This window comes from Megalopta genalis, chromosome 5, assembly GCF_051020955.1.
Source record: "Megalopta genalis isolate 19385.01 chromosome 5, iyMegGena1_principal, whole genome shotgun sequence".
Taxonomy (NCBI): Eukaryota; Metazoa; Arthropoda; class Insecta; order Hymenoptera; family Halictidae; genus Megalopta; species Megalopta genalis.
Genome location: NC_135017.1, coordinates 28167898 through 28189212, shown reverse-complemented (window position 1 = coordinate 28189212; position 21315 = coordinate 28167898). Strand labels below are relative to the sequence as shown.

The following is a 21315-nucleotide window of genomic DNA, read 5'->3' as shown; positions in this document are numbered from 1 at the left end:
ACAGCGCCTTAATCTTAACACGGTGCCGATGAGCTAAATTATTTGGATGATATTAGGTAAGGCAGTGTTGAGCATTGTTCGAATAACTTTTTATCTAGATGATTGTTAGAATGATTGAATAATTGAACGATTTTACTCGCGTAAAATTTTGTTCACGAATAAATCACTATCACCTTATTCGTCAATAAATTATTCACGAATAATTTCTTTGCGACTAATTCATTTGCAGATTATTCGCAAAGTAATCATGCTTTTGCAGAGTTCCTTGACGAATTGAATTCAAATAAATGAATCTATATATAAATTCGATACTTATTCAATCATCTGAATTTTAATTAAAAAATGATGTATTTCTTCGATACATTGAGTAAAATGTATAAAAACCGTCATTCGCTTTTCTCTATTTAAAAAATTGAATTGCTATCCGAAAAACTTAGTAATAGGGTATATTAATGATCGCACATTAACATATGTATGAATATAATATTTTGAATCGTAAAATTTCTTAATCAGAATGAATTTGATATTGTGTGTTAACTGCATTATACGCATTTATTTTATATTATTAAGTTAACAATTTTATTACTAATATTTACTTATTCACTGAACATTAACATATACTACATACATAATAATCGAAAAACGCAGGAAAAATCAAATACTTATAAAAGGTAAAAATTCAATTTGCTGCTGTAGAGTGGTATTCAGCCAAACGAGGAACGATACATAATGGCGCTTTGTACATTGAACACCAATGTCGTAAATTATTCATATAGTATATTTATTATAATATGTTATAACAATATTTAAAGAAAATAATATATTTATAATATATTTATTTGTTTGTTTTATTCTGACCTGGTCTCAAAATATTCCAAACATCTTGAAATTTGAGAATATGGTTTTATTTTCACTACAATTGCAACTTAAATAACCAATACTCGTCATGACACAAAATACTCCATGACAAGTATACTCGTCAAATACAGCTAACTGATTAAGAATGTTCTTTATGAATATATGCGTATATTATATGCGTATTTATATGCGTACGCATGTAAATATTATGCGTACTATTTTATCCTGTAATCAGAGAGATGATTTAGGGGATCGAATCTTAGATAATTGAGACAATTACTAACAGACTGATGTATGGACATCTCACAAATCGATACCTCGCGGGATCCTTTCTGATCTACGTATTTCAGATGCAGGTATCAAATAAAACTGTAACGAGCTGATCACCCTTCCTTCGTCAACTACGTAAACCCATAATTACACGGTAATTATCGTTGCACCGTTCATTAACCGGTATATTCGTACTGATATATTGCACAACCGACATGCAGAACAACCCACCCAGAGTTGTGAATTATTATCCAAGTCCGAGTCGTTTGCCACTTCAGAATTTAGTGTCTGTGCTTCTGGAACCGTTAGCCGCGGCGCAAGAATCGTATTTCATGGCTCCGTTTCGCACAAAAGGCTATTCAGAAAGCTAAAAGCCCTAATGTTGATCCGACCTGGTTGCGAAATCTGATTGCTGGAATTTAAATGGTAGACAATTCGGTATAAATAGCATTCGTTATGTGAAGTTTAAAAACACTTCACATTCAAGTCTGCACGTTCCAATACATACAAAGTATGAAAAACGTTCGGAATGGAACACTATTGCCTAACAGAATCTATAAACGATTCAATAAAGTTGCATTTGTTACAGAGGAGAAGAATATTTCATAAATCGAAGAAATGTTTCTGTTACAGACTTAATTTAATAATCAAACTGTGGACTTTATATACTTCTATGACGAAAATGCAGGTGAAACATGGAACAGAAGGAATTTCAGCCTATTAAAGAAATAAATGATTGATAATTTTATTCAGATTCATATTCATATTAATTATATTCATATTCATATTAATTATATTTATATTCATATTAATTATATTCATAGTCATATTAATAATATTCATATTCATATGCATATTTATATTAATTATATTCATATTTATATTAATTATTTTCATATTCATATTCATAATAATTATGTTGTACAAATTGATGTACAAATTCATATTAATTATGTTCATATTCACATTCATATTAAAATTAATTATATCCATATTCATGTTAATTATTTTCATATTTATATTCATATTCATATTCGTATTTATATTTATATTATTTATATTCGTATTCATATTAATTATTTTCATATTCATATTCATATTAATTATGTTCATATTCATGTTCATATTAAAATTAATTATATTCATATTCATATTAATTATTTCCATATACATGTTCATATTCATATTTATATTCATAATTATACTCATATTGATATTTATATCAACTAGTGCATCTATTGAGATTATTAAAAGAAGAAATTAATTTCTATTTAACAACAAAAATTTTTATTTCGCATAGAGATCCGCAGTCTATTTATGATATTGTAGAGTGCATATTAGATACATTTCGTATATACATATATACACACTGAACAAAAGTCGTCAGAAATCGATCTTGTCAGACTGATGCGTGGGCTATCCTTGAAGCAATTACCAATCATTAATCATTCGGAAAGATTCCGGAGTAACGATCGCTCTCGTGTTCATAGAAAAATGATAAATCGAGATATAGCGCCTATTAAGTTCCAATAATTAGACATTGTTGAGTATCACCTTCTTTCTCGGACAATGGCCGCGCTAATAATACGCGCATCTCTGCGATACACGATTCGTAACGCAATTATTACGACAAAGAAATGATAATAATATTAAAAAAGGATGAGATAGTTTATGGAACGGTACTCACATTGTCGGCTGCGTTCACGTCGATTTCTCGAAGAAGAAACGTTTCGCAGACGTCTACGTGACCGGCTGCTGCTGCCAATTGAAGAGGTGTTCGGCCATTCTGTAAGACGATGATCATTTTTTGTTAATTAACTGTTCCATTATCGCTTGTGGCAAAATCATAAATTTCTGGCTTCGTAAATATGAAAAATAGAAATGTACTTCTATGGGTAAAATTATTGAATAAATTAATTTATCTACGTGCAGATAGATATGACAATTAAAGTGATGTAATAAGGCTGAGCTATTATTATTCGTATTGTTAACGCTGATCATAATTAATACAGTGTTATCCTTATTTAAATCACAGTGTAGAATAATACATTTATCTATTTGATCTTTATATGATTTTAAACCATTCCATCGAACGAAACTTTGTGAACTTAATTAATTAAAAGGATAAGGTGTTCCTATATTGTACACTGTATTTTAGACAATTGCTTCCGGAAAATGATCTGTACCTAAATTGGAGGGTCAATTACCTTATCATACCGATTTATCTAGAGAGGGTCTAATTAGTGGTGTAATTAATAGGTAGCCGCAAATTCTCATGTCGAATTAGCTGCTGTAATCGAACTGGGCGCGACCTTAATTAGCGAACAGTGGTTTGGCGAGTGGTATCGCGCCGCGATATGCATTCTCCACTCCCGAAAACCGACGTCTGGCATTATTTCACGGCAACTCGTTCGGTCGGAACAAGAAGCAACGTTGCGAGAAAGTAGTGAAAGAGTGGCGCACGGTAGGAAAAAAATGATTAAGTTTGTGTCAAAATCGTAGAATTTTTGTCAGAAATCAGATACAGAGAGGGATGTACGAAAAAATGTGGAACACCTAGTACATTATTTCTTATTCAGACGAACAAAAGTACAGAGGCCGGAGGAGATTCGAGATAGTGTTCACCAAGTATCGCAGTTAAATTTAGTGGATCTCGGTGGCTCCGAGGGATCGCAACTCGCGGGAGCGACGGATGAGAGGTTGAAGCAAGCTATCGGTATCAATCGATCATTGTTAGCGTTGGGACGAGTGATCGAAAGCTTGTGCAATCGTGGGAAGCACGTATCTTATCGTAATAGTGCGTTAACCCCATGACATACAATGACGAGTTGGGATCGTCATTCATTTCATGTGCCACTGTAGACATTGACGAGTCTAACTTCTCAAGAGCTGTTTTAGGCAGACGACATGCAGTATATTATTAGATTACTCCGTTGCTTCACTCGTGCGTCGATTCTGGTTTGTTTATAATGTTCAAGATGCTCCATCCTCCCACCTTCTCGACGTTATCAATGACACAAATCAGTAATTCAAATTCCAAAAGGAAACATTCTCTTTCTCAGCTTGCACACAACTGTTCAGTTAAGCCAAATTAAATAGTATTTTTCGTACTTTCCTTTTTAATTTTATCGTAGAACACTGTATGCGTTTTTGCCAAAACGACTACGATATGCACGGTGAAGATATACAGGCTATCCACTAATTATATTAACAGCCGGAAAGAGATGATTCCTCAGGCCATTCGAAGTAACTTTTTCCTTAGCGAAAATGCAATTCGTGGCTTTTTGTTTACGAGTTATCAACGAAAAACGCTGACCAATGAGAGATGAGCTCGCCTAGCGCTAGGCGACCTAGCCAATCAGCGGAACTGGACTTCGACTGTTCGTTGGCTCGGCTGTCTTGCGCCAGCTAAGCTCGTCTCTCATTGGTCAGTGTTTTTCATTAATAACTCGTGAACAAAGCCGCGGATTGCATTTTCGTTAAGGAAAAAGTTACATTAAAAGACCCGAGGAATCGCCCCTTTCCAGAACTTAACATAATTAATATACTTCAAGAATAAGTATTGGAAAAAGCAAGACCTCCAAGTTATATAAGAATACATAGACAGTAAATGTTATGGCTTTTACAATAATATACCTGAAGTATTATAAAATCACAATTCTTGCAATACACCTCCTAATAAAAAATTCATGCATCATATTAAAGAAATTATGTTTTAGCATTTTTTCATGTTTTCTACACTTTCATATTCTTAAGTAATTTGCGACAGTCTGGCATTTACAGGGCGCTGCAGATTTAAAGAAACGGTACTTTTATATTTTCCTGCAACTAAAATGTGACACATATAGTAGGCTTTTCTCTAAAAGCAATTCTTCTTTTCATAAATGCATGTATCATTAATGTAAGAGATAAAAAAAACTTTGTTATACCGCTATTGCGGCCTTAATTACATGCAAAGATAAAAATAAATAAATAATTTTGTTAATAGCTAGAAGATAGCAGTGTTTTCTCTTCCTCCTAGAAAATTACATTTTAAGCACCTACAAAGCATCTTTAAATATCCGCGGTCTGTCTATGCACTAATCACCTATAGCCTAAGAGAATCGGGATTCCGGTAGTCACGGTTTGCTGAAACTAACGCGTTATCGCAACAGTTCGATTTTTCTCTGTGTTACCCGCGAGAACATATGTTGCGTAAACTTAACAAATCACAGTATACATCATTTCGACGCAGCAGCAGCAGCCTAGGTCCGGATTTCCTGCATAGGTTGTGCCTCGTTGCCTGAAGTAATAGAGCGAACCAACTCGCGTGTTAATGAAGAAGTATATCTTATCCGCGCACACTAGTTACGGTGAGCGCAATATATCACACACAATAAATATTTCTGAGGATAAATCAAGCTCGCGAAAAAATGACCTGCGAACAACATAAATTCCGTTCAAACCAGCCCTGTGATTCCGTGGCACCGATTACTTCGCCTAGAAACACTTAACTATATTTTGACATGGAGAAATGCGACACGATCCCATCTTGTGTCATGCATGAAATAAATAAAAAGAAACAGAGACTGTACAAATTGTTTCGAAGTATATTTTCAAATTGCTATGCTCTAACGTCGGTCAAGTTAAAGTCGTTAACCTTCGGACGATAAAGATTTTTGATTAGCTGTGGTAGATTCATAACTAGATTCATCAAAATTTTTAATATCAATTATTATTTATATAATTTTAAACTCAGTTCACTCATAAAAAGAAACAGAGACTGTATAAATTGTTTCAAAGTATATTTTCAAATTGCTATGCTCTAACGTCGGTCAAGTTAAAGTCGTTAACCTTCGGACGATACAGATTTTTGATTAGCTGTGGTAGATTCATAACTAGATTCATCCAAATTTTAATATCAATTATTATTTATATAATTTTAAACTCACTTCACTCATAAAAAGAAACAGAGACTGTACAAATTGTTTCGAAGTATATTTTCAAATTGCTATGCTCTAACGTCGGTCAAGTTAAAGTCGTTAACCTTCGGACGATACAGATTTTTGATTAGCTGTGGTAGATTCATAACTAGATTCATCCAAATTTTTAATATCAATTATTATTTATATAATTTTAAACTCACTTCGATGAGATCAAAGATAACATTCTCTTATTAGCATAGATATTAATTTAATGTTAATTAATTTCAATATTAAGGTGTTTAAAAATTAGAATTTAAGTGAACTCTTGTAGCTCGGGGTAAAAATGGACCCGCGATCCAAGGGCCAATTAAAAATAGAATAAAATTTCTTCTCGTTAAAGTCGTTCATTTTACAATGCTCTTGTTCTCTATTTTAATAATAACTTCAACTGCTCTGTACAATTAATATTATTAATATTATTATAATTAACTGCTCTGTATACTATAATGTGTGATTCTTATGTACATTATAAAACAATATATTATTTCAACTTTCACGATTCTACTCTTCGAAAAATTTCGCTTTCGTACGCAGATCCCGAGCTCTTGATTCAAGATTTCGCTGTTTCCCAGCCGTGTTCCTTTAATCGGAACGATACGAACGAAATAATCCGAGGCATCCGGCGCATTCCATAAACACGATTGAAAAATACTCGATCGCATGTCCCTCGATATCGTGACCGATCTCCATTATTTGAATTATTTCACGCATCTGATACCGACGAATCGCCGCAGCGTCTGCACCGGCTAAACGTAATAAAGCACTTTAGCTGGTAGATCGCCGGCGGTGAGGAAAAAGCCATACGACGATTAATTTCATCGGCGCAATTAAGGAGGAAGTAATTGTAATGGCCGCATGGATAATCGTACAGATTGCCTGGCAGCCATTTGCGAGAGCAACATTTTGACAAATGCGTCCCGACCACGCTTTATCGGCCTTCCCACCGACGACGACCGTCACAACGGACATGCAAATACGTAACGTAATTAATATACAGCATTCCCGCGCTTCGTATCCGGAGGAGACCGCCGTTCGATCAATCTACGACTTCATCAACGATAATTAAAATTCGACCGAGCGCCGACCGTTCCACGGTAAATGACTCGCGAATCTTATCGCAATTTCTGCCCTCTCCGTTCGATCATGATGCTTCGAATATTTTAATGTATTGGACTTGATTAGGGGACGCACGCATCTCTCGAATCTTTTGTATTCAATTTTCATTTATCATGTACAGCGACGATGTTCTTTAAATGCGATCGTAAGGTTAGATCATTCGAATTATTACTACGAAGTAGTTTTTAATTTGTCGTGTAACGATTGCAACCACGTCGAATATTGATAATCATAATAATGTATTTGTTTTAAGACTCACGGATAGAAAAGTGTGTACACAATTTTTAAAACAGAACTGAATTACTTGAATTTTTGTTTAACGTTGAAGGGACTGATTTACTGTACAATGACCAAAATATTTTTCTTGGATTTTACTATCACTTGGAATGACAAAAAATAAATAAAAACTCATACTTTTTCAACTTTTTAATCAATCTTGGTAACTTATGTGCATACTGATAATTTCATTGTAATCGGTTGACTTTGTTATGAACTGTTAACATTCAAAGTCCATGAATAATTTAAGTCCTTAGAATAATTTAATAATATAATATATAATATGTAATAATAATTTTAATAGAATAATCATAATCTGTACAGATTTGAGGATAAACAGTAGTTGAGATAAATAGAAATTTAAGGAATTTCAGATCATCTTACCATTTTTTATTTAACCTTGTACTCACTCATTCTAAATCTCTGTTTCTTTGATTTTATAACTTAAATGTAATTTCCCGTACAAATTGTATAATAATAAGAAGAAGAAATATCATACACTTAATATTCAGTTAATATGGATTTGTTTATTGAAGAACTTGATTTTTTAAATCGGCTTTAAAGTGCTACAAGAACGAAAGCATTGCATTTTAGGGCCGATTGGTAAATAATATATAAAATAAATAATAATGTATATAAAAATAATATCGGTCGATTTTATAAAAATCGATTTTTCAGGGTACAATTATCTAGCGAATCGATCTTTGTCGATGCGTCACAGAACCGATATTTTTGCAAAAATCGCCCACCCCTGATGGAAGCTTGATGAACCTATGACGTAACGCAATAAAGGGAAAGATTTACGGACTCTGGCCGGCAGATTAAATAATTCATGTACACCGAGGGGGAAATAATTGAGCGGAAAGGGACTCACCTCGTCCGGCAACGGTTTAATATCTTCGTCAAGTAGACGCGCAACTCGCGCAGCGTCGCCACGTGCGGCAGCCTCGCACAACTTTTCTGCCATTCCAGCCACGCATCTGCAAAAGAACAGGAAATGGGCGAACATTAGCGGAATTCGTTTCGAACGATCGCTTTTCATGCATCATCGAATTGCTTTCCAGATTGTTATGTCAGATATATCGATGCCGCGAGTTTCTTGCTAAACAGCGGCGAATTAACGAGGGACTTCGTTATTAACGTACCGTGGTTTCTCTCGTTGATGGACGGTTTTTCATACCGGTTCCAACGTTATTCGGTCGACTGCTCGTCTCAGCGTTACTCGCAAAAACAACAAATACAATAATTTCCCTAGACCCGTGTACTTTTTGTAGATTTTTTTTATCGCGCTTCGATAGAGTTATTAAATGTTTTGTTCCCGACCGTATATTTTCATAAAGAATTTCACGCTTTCATAAACGACACGTGTACACTCGCAGCATGCGAAGTATGTCGACAAGCATTTCGAACGGGACAACTTTTCTAAAATCGGTCCGAATGACTTGAATCTCCTCGAGACGTTAGTCCGGTTAGTTTGATAGGGAATGAGTAAACAAAATTTATTTGCAATTTGCATTTGGTTCTTTCTACTTTTTTATTTGAGCATGTAACGAAAATTAAAGAGAAAAATACGTTTTATAGATCTCGTTAACTTATATGCATGTTGAAAATTTCATCAAAATTGATTCATGCACAGTCGAGCTACAAGCGTCGAAATATTTTTAAAAACTGCAGATTTCTCAACTATATTGGTCGAAAATGTCTAAAATCGAGACAAAACAACGCTTTTCGCGATCTTTAATTGATTGTAGCTTATAACACAACGTCAACCGATTTTAATCGAAATTTTCAGAACGTATATAAGTTACCGAGATCTTTAAAACGTATTTTCGTTATAAAAATTAAATTTTCGTTGTAAGCTCAGATAAAAAAGTTGAAAAACGAGGGCACTTTCCTCTTTTATGTGATTCCAAGTAATAGCAAAATTCAACGGTGTGCGAATACTTTTGTCCGATACTGTACATTGTCTCGCATACGTGTAACCTGACATAATCATTGCACTCGAATGGCGACTTTCAGGGATCGCAAGAAATTGTCATCTTTTGGTTAAAAGCAATTTTTACATTAATAAATTGGATTATATTTAGTAAATTATATTAACAATTGAATTGTTAGAAACGTATACGTGACACGATTAATTGCACTTAATTGCGTAAGCGTGAAATGAAGGACATCTAATGAATAAATGATATTCTATCATTTTGCATTTTCTTTAAATCTGTTGAAGGTAGGATGTAGAATATGCGCAGAAATTGGAGACGAAACTCGTACAAGATTTACTTCACAGTTACAAGCAAGTGTGTCGTTTGGAAGCATAATATTGCGTTGGCAACTAAGTAATTGCCGATTTGTTCAATGAAATAAAAAAATTTTTTACTTGGAATGAAGTTTAATCTGTAATGTATTTTCCATTTTGTTCGATGACCTTTTGCCATCTCTCTGACAACTTGCAAATTCCACGCTCGTAGAAAGTCTGATCCTTTTCGGCCAAAAACTGAGTTAAGTGAGATTTTACAGCGTCATCATCATTAAAAGTTTTATCACGAAGGGAGTGTCCAAGGATCGAAATAAGTGGTAATCCGATGGCGCGAGATCAGGGCTATATGGTGGGTGTAACATCAATTCCCAACCAATATCCATCAATTTTTGCCAAGTGAACAAAGACGTGTGCGGCCTAGCATTGTCCTGGTGGAAAAAGACACCTTTACGATTGACCAATTCTGGTCGCTTTTCCTTGACCGCTGCATTCAATTTGTCCAGTTGCTAACATTCACGGATAATAAAAAATAACATAATAATAATAATAATAATTTTATAATATAACATTTACGGATATCATAAAAATGGGAGTGAGAGACATCTATAACTGAAATCGGCAATTACTTAGTTGCCAACCCAATACAACAAGAGCGGATTGGCGAAGAGCCTTAACGCGGCATGTGTAGAGTCATAGACCAAAGCAACCATGGCCCATCCTTTATACAGGTGTTCTGTATTGACAATAGATGACCCGACAATTAGCACACTTCACAAAAACGTTGCTTACTATCTCACGGTTAACACGTTCCGTGCCGAGCTTTTTTTACTCGAATCTTCACACTTTGATATTTTACTAAAACTTGATTTATTACGTGCAATTATTAATTCTCGTACACATAACAACGTAACAAAAACTTATCAACGCCCATTCTTGCGGTGGAAATTGATTCTTCGGTTCTAAATTTCTTGTAAACAATTTGTTCAGTTCACTAAGTAAACATGCAAGCGTGTACCATCGATGGTACACGTGGCACGGAACGTGTTAAATACGTTCGAGAATTTAGTAGGTGATCCAAGAAAATTCTCCGAGTGCAAATCTGTACGAAAACGTGATTAATTTTCATCGCGCAATATTGAACATATTGTCCGAGTTTCACTAAATAAAACACGTAGACTCTAAAATGAGGCCTGGTCGTAAGTTACGAACCCAGGAACTCCAGTTTCCGCCGGATGTCAACCGGTTAAATATCCAACACACGTCTGGTACGTGCATGACACAAAGTGAAGTTCGAGCAGGACTCGGATTTGCGTCGATCGCGGCAAAGATAAAGGAGGCTACTTACACTTTCATCGAGATTATTTCGATGAAAGTGAGACGTCAAGAAAACCAACGACTTTCTAATAGTCGACTTCGTAATTAACATACTCGCGTGAACAGTATCGCGGATCATGAGACAGTTAATTCACACTGTTCCTTTTAGAAATGCGTTATTCGAACAGATAAGGATATAGCCACTGATTGCTAATCAATAAATTATAACGCATTCGCTTCATCGATTACAAAATGCATATTACTTATGATAATAATATCATTATCGAGTAGGTGTATTAGAAATCCGAGGTTTCTAATTACACAGTGCGTATGTACGGTATACTGTTTTGCACGTCGGTACCGTGTGTTCTGATCTTAGCGTACGATTTATTATAATTTGAAGACACTAAAGATGCAGTAGTTGTTACAAATAAAAACCGTTTACTTATTGATTTAATATAGGTACGCAATCTAAAGAAACATGAACTGATAGAAGAAAGAAAAATGTATAAATAAATTCAGTAAATTATTTCACGGCGAAGGTGAACAAATAAAATAATTTATTACATGCTAATCTACATGACGTATTATTAACAATGTCCTTAACAAATGAATTGCAAAAAGAGGTAAGTAATGAGCTAATTGGCTCTTTGTAACTAAGTTGATTGTGTATGAAGGTGGAGATAATTTGAGAATTTATTATGAATATAATATGCATTTACTATAAATTGAAATTAATATACATTTACTATGAATAAGTATACTATAAATGTAATTCTATTTATCAGATGTCTCTTTCACTACAAGATAAAATTGTATTTATTGTTAAATATAGCAGAATTATAAACAATAAATCTATAGCGTCACTCAAATCGACCAATTTCCCAGATTTTATTTGAAAATTGTTGAAGTTGTAAAAACTCTTTCATTGAAAACAGTTGTAATTATTGTTGTTATTATTTCTTGTAACCAAAATCGCGAGAGTAAAGCAATCGATGTGCAATACAATAAATTCTCCCTAATTTTCCTTCAGCTTGTAAACAAAAATGGATAATTTGAGAGAGGAGATACAATTATTCGAATCTTGCACCTCGTTTTTGTAATTGTTAATAATCGGTTACTGTAAAAATGAGCCACGAGGCTCGAATAATCGTTTACAAGCTGAAGGAAAATTAGGGAGAATTTACCGTATGTGTTTTGCTATTGCTTGCAGCATAAGAGTTGTAAATTCTTTTCTAGAACGAAAAAGCAATTTTTTTACTTAATCAACATTATAAGATACTACAGGGTACGTAGGGGTTTTTAAAATTTTTATTTGCACCGAAATGGTGAGCACTCGAAAACACAAAAATTGCTCTCTACTAAAAACGAAGTTGTTTACTATTGACCGCGATGTTTATAACAATTCTGAGCGTTGTTTAGCAATTTTTCAATACATATTGTCTAAGATATTTCTTGCAGATTTGTTAGCCTTTCTGCTGTTCCTAATTGTAACAGCAATTTATTTTATTTAATTGCCGAAAATTGAGTGATCAAGTGAACGCTTTAAATACTCTGGATCAAAATTGACACAATCGCCGTCTTGCGAGGATTAATCACACAACAAAAATGAAGACATGGTTTTGAAAAAATACTATAAGATTTTGATATTCTTTTTCAAAACGTGATTTCCGTCTCCGGCGGTTCTTCTTGTCAGACCACTCAGCTCACTCTATATTCCTACTACGTTTCTTCGAAAACAATTCTTCACGGTGAGGCACCATCGACACGATTCGACGAACGCACACCTTCATTTAAATTAATATTACACGCGGAATCACATCCATAAACCATAAAGGCAGATCTTCGTTACAAGAGAGGGAAGGGCGTGACGACGGGAGAAAAGAGGCACGCATGCTTTATAGAACGGACAATGACACACGACGCCATTGTTTCCGGGGACAATGGGCGCTGCAGATATTTCGGGCTGGCCATGAAACTAAGCCCTAAAATCCCTTCCGACTAATGTGCACTCGTGAACTTGTTCTGGCTTGAAAATTATGCTTATTGCCCGCGCTAATGCTCACTTGATACTGTCGTAGGATGCGTATGAAATAAACATGAACGAAGGAATTTCAGATGAAAAACGATGGAGGGCTTCTTGGTACTTGCACCACGAGGTCCCTTAACCCTTAACCATTAACCGGACTGCTAATTACTGCCAGTTATTATTTCAGTATATATTGCATAAATTAATAAGCGCAACTAAAACATTGAGACAATGCAAACCCGATACATGAATTTTTAAATAATTTAATAACGATTATTATTATTATTATTATTATTGTTTATATATAGGGACAGAATTTCTTCGCACTCTATGCATTAATGCAATTATTTAAAAATTCATGTAACCATCTATCAATAATTTGTGATTAATGTGTTCCTTAAACTGGTAAAATATGTGAAATATTAAATTGAATAATTAGTGAATATTATATAAATTTGAGATTTGTGACTAATGTGTTTCTTAAACTGGTAAAATATATTGAATATATATATAATATATTCAAAAATATATATAATATATTCAAAATATATTGAATATATATTCAATATATTTTACCAGTTTAAGAAACACATTAGTCGCAAATCTCAAATTTAGATTAAGTGTTTCAAATTACCTCTTTCTGCTTCAGTACATTTTCGAAGCCTTTTTCGAAAATTATTCGTGATTGTTTCGCACTCGGATATTGTTATTTCATTCCATGTATATGTATTGTAAAACTAGTTTCAACTCATTCGACGACTTGAATGATTGACGGGAGATCTTCTACCTTCAATAACGATTCTAATTCTTTTTTTAACGTCCTCTATACATATCTACTTTTTTCCGTATCCGATAGTTATAAGAATATCGGCATTCTTCGTTCCTACCTTTGTGCGATACAATAATTGTAAACCGCTTTTTTACCGCCCTATATACCTTCTTTTTTCCGTATCTGGTAGTCGTAAGAATATCAGCGTTCTTCGTAATCCGCTTTGAACAGTACTAACAGATGTAAAAAAATATAAAGAATTCGAAAAACAAAATAGATCTGCATTATTTGAAAAAAAAATTATTGAGAAAAATATAATGTATGTATTTTTTATATGCCCTAACACCGGAACATATTTCAATTAAAGTTCTATTTGTTTAGTTCATTTTTCGTAAATATGCGTTTGCATAAACCTCCGCAGTCTAATTATAAGAAATGGATGTAAGATGGAAATGTATGATTTCTTTCAATAATGGGAATTTTCTTTCAATAATAACAGGTTAAAAACAATGTAACAATATTATTAAATCTTTTTGATCTCTTCACAATTTCGTTTTCCAATCCTCCATTTTTGTCAAGAATGCATAAAATCCACGGTCTATTAACCTCTTAGCTGTGGACAACGTGTATACACGTTATAAGGAAATGACAATTTTACATCTTACAACGAAGATACTTCCCCTACGATTTAAGTTAAATAGCTTGTAAAACGTATTCATAAATTTCGCACATTTTAGAATAACTTTAGAACAACTTGCCGAAAGAAACTGTCCTCAGTGTGATCGATAAAACGCATACAAAATTGATCTTAAAAATAGATCGACGCAGCTAATTGGTTAATGAAATTACAGATCCCCATTTTTATAAAATCCGCAATCAACTAATAACCGGGCTGTCGATGCAACCTTTAACACAGCGAAGGAAGATAAATTGCTTTTACCAAACTTGAACTTTGCTAAATTAATACGTTAAATTTTCGATACCTGAGAGAAGATATTACGGTGTCAATTTATTGCTCAGATTACATGTTCATCAAGTCAGCGACGTTTAATAGCAGCGAGAATGGCGATACAAAAACGATGAAAAACAATCCCTGTTTCTTTTCCTAGATAATTTACTGCCTTCGTACGTACATTATTCAGAACAGGAGATTGTGTAATACTCGATCTCGATGTAAAAGCCGCTGATCATTATCCAATCAGGAAGCGGTCAGTGGCATCGAGATGAGTACAAGGTCGATTAGTTAGTATTCTAACCATGCGATACGAACCGAACGGTTATGGATTGCAAGGTCCATTACCGACATCAAGCGTATCCGCGGCGTTCGCGCGAAAACATGCAGAAAACTGCCCGAAGTATTATCGTGTAACGCCTTCCATTACTTACGAGCCGCGTGGAAACGCTCTAAAAACAATTCAATGCGTTTGTCACGAATGAATTATTCGGTGAGAAGTAGTACAAAAGGTATGTAGAACTCGCACGACCCGATAAAGATGACCCAGAATGCATATAACTTGTTACGGCATACTTATTACTCTGCGAAGCTCAATACAGAAAGCAATGTAACTTGCGAATTCTAGTAACATTTGACTCGCGAGACTATTTTTAGATTATTTGGCAGAATTATGGCACGAGCATCAGTTACTTCAAAATCAATTAATCCTATTTAAAATCTAATAAAAGTAATTTTCCGTTGAATATCTTTTGCAGTTCAAATTTATAATACGAAGTCATTATAATTAAATTTTATTTTGAAAAATAATTAATATCATCCCATTTAAAATCAATGAATCTAAATTTCTATTAAAAGTCTATTATAATTAAAATTTTAAACAAAACTTCGTTATAATTACATTTTATATTAAAAATCTATTACAATTAAAATTCTATATTATTAAAAATTTATTATAATTGATATCACTCCCATTTAAAATCCATTAATTCAAATTTCTATTAAAAGTCTATTATAATTTCAAATTTCTAGTTAAATTTCTCTTAAAGATATATCATAACTCAAATTTCTATTTAAAATTTGTTATAATACATATAATTAGAAACCTATTAAAAATCTATTATAATTAAAATCTATTTATTATAATTGATATAACTCCTGTTAAAAATCAATTAATCTAAATTTCTATTAAAAATCTATTACAATTTCAATTTTTAATAGAAATTCATATCATGTTCATACCTAAAGTGCAATTCACACGAGAAAAGAAGATGGCGTTGATCATTTAAGTCGTATTGCAGTAGATAACCCAGTCAGTAGGCATTAATATTGTCGATCTTGTCCATTGTGAGGCATTCTGAAGTACCATTTTTTTTATACCCATTCATGCATCGGTATTATTTTGATTTATAAAGTGCAAGTTCATTCGATTTAACTTGGTTTACCTGAACGTCGATTATTCTTATTCCCGATGAATTATGGAGAACAAAGGAGTTCAAAGAAAATATCTTTCGAGCAATTTAATAAGTCGAGAACGATACAATAATACCCTTAAATTCTCCAAACGTCTTCCAAGTTTTGAAGAAAATTCACGACTTATTTATACCACGTTCTTTGTATCGGTAGATTATAAATGGTATTATAGCTATTATAATTATTATAATTAATATTATAATATAATATAATATAATATATATATATATATATGATATAATAATAATAATATATAATATAATATTATATAATAATATAATAATAATAATATATAATATAATATTATATAATATATATAATAATAATAATAATAATATAATAATATATAATATATATAATAATAATAATAATAATATAATAATATATAATTATTATAATTAATATAATATATATTATACAGTGGAGGCTAAGTGTTTGTAGAAAACTCGAACGTGTAAAAACTTGAAAGTAAAAGTATTTTGATTGAAATAAATCAAATGCGAAGTCTTTATAAATGTCGGAACGAATGCATTTAGAATCGATGACGAACATTTCGATGTACGTTCAAGGGAAACACGAGACCCGAATTGTTGTTGCGATCAAAAGCTCGAGAACCACTGTGAGACTCGACTCTGGTTTTAGGAAGAAGCAGATTATTTCACGCGGCGCGGCGCGGCGTTTGATTTTTCAAATTCTGATCTATTCATTTCTCGAGCGGCGGCCGCCGTAAATTAAAATGATATGTCATGTAGACACGTGTGTACGTGTACGCGCAGGTGCATCAACATCGCGTAAAATTTTCAACGGACGACGTTGATTAATGATACACGGTTTCTCTTTAACAACCAAGCCGCGCTTGCCGCGTATCTACTAGTCAAAGGAATTTCACTCCGCTCGGAAGACCATTCCGCGAAACAAAAGCAAAAGCAAACCGCGAGAGTGCTGGGCATCGCACTCAAATCCTTCTGTACATGTCAAAGCAGGTAATTAAAATACATCGGCCAAATGTTCGCGCGACCAAAACCGCTGGGAATTAATTACTTATCGCTCGATCCTCGTTAAAGGATACCTGAGAAATCGATTCGTTGCCGCTTGTGCAACGGATCGTCGACGATAAAGAATAAAAACACGTTGGTCTAATTGGACGTAACAGAAGTTTGTCGGAAATAAATCTTCATTAATTTCGGCACGTTATTTTCAAATGCCTTCGGGACACAAAATCATTTATCACTATGATCTTATGTTTTTTTGGTTGTCTATTTGTTAGATGAGCTAGTTAATACTAGATTTACGGAACACGAAGAACAGCTGTTTTATATTAGTTTATAAAAGTAACAATAATAAGACATTTATTCTGATTTTTAACAAGTGTTATTGTAACATATAAAGTAGTAAATATAAATAAATATAAAGTAACATATAAATTGATTAAATAACTTATAAATGTATCTTTACGATATGAATAATCGTAAATTAAAAAGTTAATGACCCGTCATTTTGACGCGTTCCGTAAATCTAATGTTAAAGATTAGAAAAATAAAAGAGCTTATGGAAAATATTTGCAACCCTTAAGTGATACGCTGGGGATCCAAACATTGCGTTTCTATTTCATTTTCTAGTAAAAATTCAATTTTTCATGTTTCCAATATTTTACATGCTAACTAAGAATAAAATACTGTCTATGGTTTATTTAAAATTAGATTAACACTTTTGCTTTTAGCAATTTCTATTTGGGATCTAGCATGACCCTAATACAGAAAGTAACTTTAATATACGAACACCACCAACATTTTTACTTTGTTCCATTAAATCGCTTCTTAATTATAAAAAGTCCGAAAATATTTATTCATATTGTGAAGTATCTACATATTAAAGTAACGTTAAAATCAGTCATTGTTTTTTTAAAGCTTATTATTTATCTTATTATTTACGTTATTATTATTATTATTATTACAATATTATTATTATTTACATTATTATTACAACTATGCTTTTTTTGTCGTGAACAAAATTATGATGGAATAAAATAAAAATTTTGCAATACTCTGTAAAGTTGCTCATTGTATATACCACGTACTTTTTGTGATAATTAGATATTTAATTGCGGATATTTATGCAAAATAAAAATTGTCAGCCTCAATTTCAAGAAATAGGAACTAGATAGCAAGTTCATTAATTCTTTAATCGTGTTAGTTGATTAAAAACAATGCACTAATATTTTTAAATTCTTTCAATCTTTCTACCACTTTCGATTACAACTACCCAATTTTGCCATAAACGCATAAAATCCGCAGCCTAGTAACAATCGTTGCACCTTGTTGAAAATTACTATCGTGATGTAGAAGAATGTCGTAGGAAACCTCTAACGTCTGGGAAGAATATTGTCATATTTATTTAACTATTATAACGAACATAAATTGGCAATAACATGCGAGTATTAGAAGCAGACCCATTCGAACCGAAGTGACGAAGTTTGAAAGGCAACACGATTTTTGTCGATTCTGATCGAACATTGCCCAGTGATCGAACAGCCAGCACACCGATCCAGCTCGCCACGCAAGAATATTCTCCCATTCCGGCGGCGATTTAATTATCGCGCATCCATCCTACGTCATCGTGATCAATAAAGGAGGAACGTCTTTCATCGAAGCAATCACAGTGTTCAACAACACGGGCTTAATAACTTCAGAAGAAAAAGAGTAGAACCTAATATATGGTATACGTTTTCGAATATAATATGCGCTTGCACTTTGATGCCAGAACGAAACGAGGGAAAAGAAGAAGAAAACGGCTCGCCTCGAACATATAAATTCTGTAAAATTTTTAATTACAGTCATCCAATTGTGAATTCATGGTTAATCGGCGCTTAGACTATTGGAGCAAGGCTATTACGAATTCTAAACGAAGTGGAAGCTTATAATTATTTAGCAATTATTATTTGCAAACTGACGGATAGCAGAAAAACCGGAACTGATTTAAAAGTAATAATGAAAATTCTCTTTTCAAATGAATATCGTTCCACTGGTTTAAAAACAGGTTAATCGTATAAATTTTAATTTTCAATTACATCTTACCAACTACTTATTAAGTAATTATTTGTAATCATCATAATTCATGAATGAACCGGAAAGGACAATAAAATTTAAAACACATTCGCCGCTGTGTCTTACGCATTCGTATATCCCGCAAGCATAATTGTTGGTGGACTGCATCGATTTCAAATATCGTCAACGTTCGAGTACAATTTAACGTCTCAACAAATGTCCATCTTTTTAAATTAAAAGTACATACCACAGTGAAGCGTATAACGCATTGTTTATATTACAATATCGTTTTATTTTAGTGCACGTGATAAATAAAAAAATAATAAAAATTTAAAGATAACAAAGAAGAGAAAAATAGAAAAATAGGAAAATAAAATAAAAATTAAAAATTAAAAAATTATGAAGAAATAAGATTAATATTGGGTTGGCAACTAAGTAATTTCCGATTTCAGTTATAGATGTCTCTCACTCCCATTTTTATGATATCCGTAAATGTTATATCATAAAATTATTATTATTATTATTATGTTATTTTTTATTATCCGTGAATGTTAGCAACTGGACAAATTGAATGCAGTGGTCAAGGAAAAGCGACCAGAATTGGTCAATCGTAAAGGTGTCATTTTCCATCAGGACAATGCTAGGCCGCACACGTCTTTGTCCGCTCGGAAAAAATTGATGGATATTGGTTGGGAATTGATGTTACACTCACCATATAGCCCTGATCTCGCGCCATTGGATTACCACTTATTTCGATCCCTGGACAACTCCCTTCGTGGTAAAACTTTTAATGACGATGACGCTGTAAAATCTCACTTAACTCAGTTTTTGGCCGAAAAGGATCAGACTTTCTACGAGCGTGGAATTTTCAAGTTGTCAGAGAGATGGCAAAAGGTCATCGAACAAAATGGAAAATACATTACAGATTAAACTTCGTTCCAAGTAAAAAAAAATTTTTTATTTCATTGAACAAATCGGCAATTACTTAGTTGCCAACGCAATATTTTCGCTTGACACGATATAAATTTGTATCCTGTGTTAAGAAATTGTATTCTATATATACGGCACTCAAGAATATACAACTGTGTAACATGTTCCTGGAATTTTGTACTACATATACTCTGACAATTTAGTATAAAATTGTCGTCCAAAGGCTGAAATAGCGCGCTTTAAAACTACTAAAAGCGTCAATGTATAAATCTTGAAGACGTCGGATGTTCAAAATCAGCTCTCAGATCTGTAGAAATCGTCAAAGGTTGAACTAACAGCTTACCAAACTGGATTGAATCGAATCCGAATGTGAACATAGATACATACTGTGCGCACAGTGTCGTCCTTCGTGATCTTACGATCCGATTACCCGAACGCTTGATCTCGATATCGGAAAAGCGGCACGAACGTCCGACAGCGATCACTATGCAAAAAGCATAGAAGAAGAAAAGAAAAGAAAAAGCGTGGTCGGAAGAAGACACCAGATGCGGCTCCTTTTTACCATTTACATCATCTGGGACACTAATTACCAGACTGTGCCGACTTCTAATTTATTTTAATCTCTAATTTCACTTCTAACTTTCGAAAATTACTCGCGGTTGTGTTTAACGATAGTTGGTCACGATTCCATTGCAAATTTACGATCCTGAAGTTGTAAAATATAATATCTGAAATCCTCGAATTTTAACCGTGTACTAGTCGTACCATTAAAAATGCATGGAAGAAAATGTTCGATAAAAATTTATAGTCCGTTGCCGTGTCTTTATTAGCGCTATACGTTTTACGGAACATGATAAATGATCTTTTTTTCTTCGCTTCCTACCGTAATCCTCGTAATAAAAATAAATGCAAAGTAACAAGATTTCATTGGAGCTACGAACTTAATTAAAACATAAATTAATCACTTAGCTGCGTCGATCTGCTTTTAAGATCAATTTTGTATGCGTTTTTTTATCGATGCAGTTTCTTTCAGCGAGTTGTTTTGTCGGCAAAGATTTATGAA

The 21315-nt window shown here is 33.3% G+C and overlaps 1 protein-coding gene across 4 annotated transcripts in view; it reads right to left on the bottom strand.

The window, feature by feature from the left end:
• The window catches only part of dgo (ankyrin repeat domain containing protein 6 diego), a 336204-nt gene that overhangs the window by 222833 nt on the left and 92056 nt on the right, over positions 1-21315 (bottom strand). For 3 of the 4 annotated variants that reach the window (XM_033474115.2, XM_033474116.2, XM_076522204.1), the window contains 2 exons: positions 8359-8464; positions 2816-2914 (listed from right to left, as the gene is read on the bottom strand). In XM_033474115.2, the coding sequence (XP_033330006.1) occupies positions 2816-2914; positions 8359-8451 (192 nt within the window). In that variant the 5' untranslated portion in view covers positions 8452-8464. Of the gene's footprint in view, positions 1-2815; positions 2915-8358; positions 8465-8629; positions 9821-21315 lie in introns of those variants that run through there. The other variant, XM_076522205.1, reaches the window with a different exon arrangement.